Below are 509 nucleotides of genomic sequence, written 5' to 3'. Positions count from 1 at the left end.
AGCTAAAATCATAAAATTGTTTAGGTTGGAAGAGACCTTTAAGTTCATCAAGTGCACCCATTCTCCCAGCACTGCCAGGTCCTCACTGACCCTCAGCAGCACCTCCACACCGCTGGGAACCCCTCCAGGGACGGGGACTCCAGCACTGCCCTGGGCAGCCTGCACCAGCCCTCCACAACCCCAGTAGGACAGAAATTGGTCCTAATCACGGAATCGTTTAGGTTGGAAGAGACCTCTGAGAGACCCCAACCACCCCGTGACTCTGCCAGGGCACCAGCACCAGTATGGTCACAGTTGGGCAGGGCTGGAAGTTGAACTGGGCTGCACTGGGAGCACCCGAGCAGCAGGATGGGGACACAGCGAGAGCCACGGAGGACAGATGAGACCCAGGGGGTTAAGAAGACCCCAGGAGAGACCCCAGGAGCACGGTGCCGCTGTAGGGAGGGAAGGCGACTGGGTTCACCTACCATCCGTGCCAGGATCCTGCGTGCGGGGCCGCTCGCTCACCG

The 509-nt window shown here is 59.9% G+C and overlaps 1 protein-coding gene across 1 annotated transcript in view; it reads right to left on the bottom strand.

Annotated features, from left to right (window-relative positions):
* The window catches only part of MYRF (myelin regulatory factor), a gene marked incomplete at its 5' end in the record, with an annotated part of 13,493 nt that overhangs the window by 2,439 nt on the left and 10,545 nt on the right, over positions 1-509 (bottom strand). The window contains one exon of the mRNA XM_010140417.1: positions 468-509. Within this exon, the coding sequence (XP_010138719.1) occupies positions 468-509 (42 nt within the window). The remainder of the gene's footprint in view (positions 1-467) is intronic.

Source organism: Buceros rhinoceros, unplaced genomic scaffold (genome assembly GCF_000710305.1).
Source record: "Buceros rhinoceros silvestris isolate BGI_N320 unplaced genomic scaffold, ASM71030v1 scaffold31347, whole genome shotgun sequence".
Classification (NCBI taxonomy): domain Eukaryota; kingdom Metazoa; phylum Chordata; class Aves; order Bucerotiformes; family Bucerotidae; genus Buceros; species Buceros rhinoceros.
Note: the sequence above shows the minus strand (reverse complement) of the source record. Positions and strands in the feature narration are given on the sequence as shown.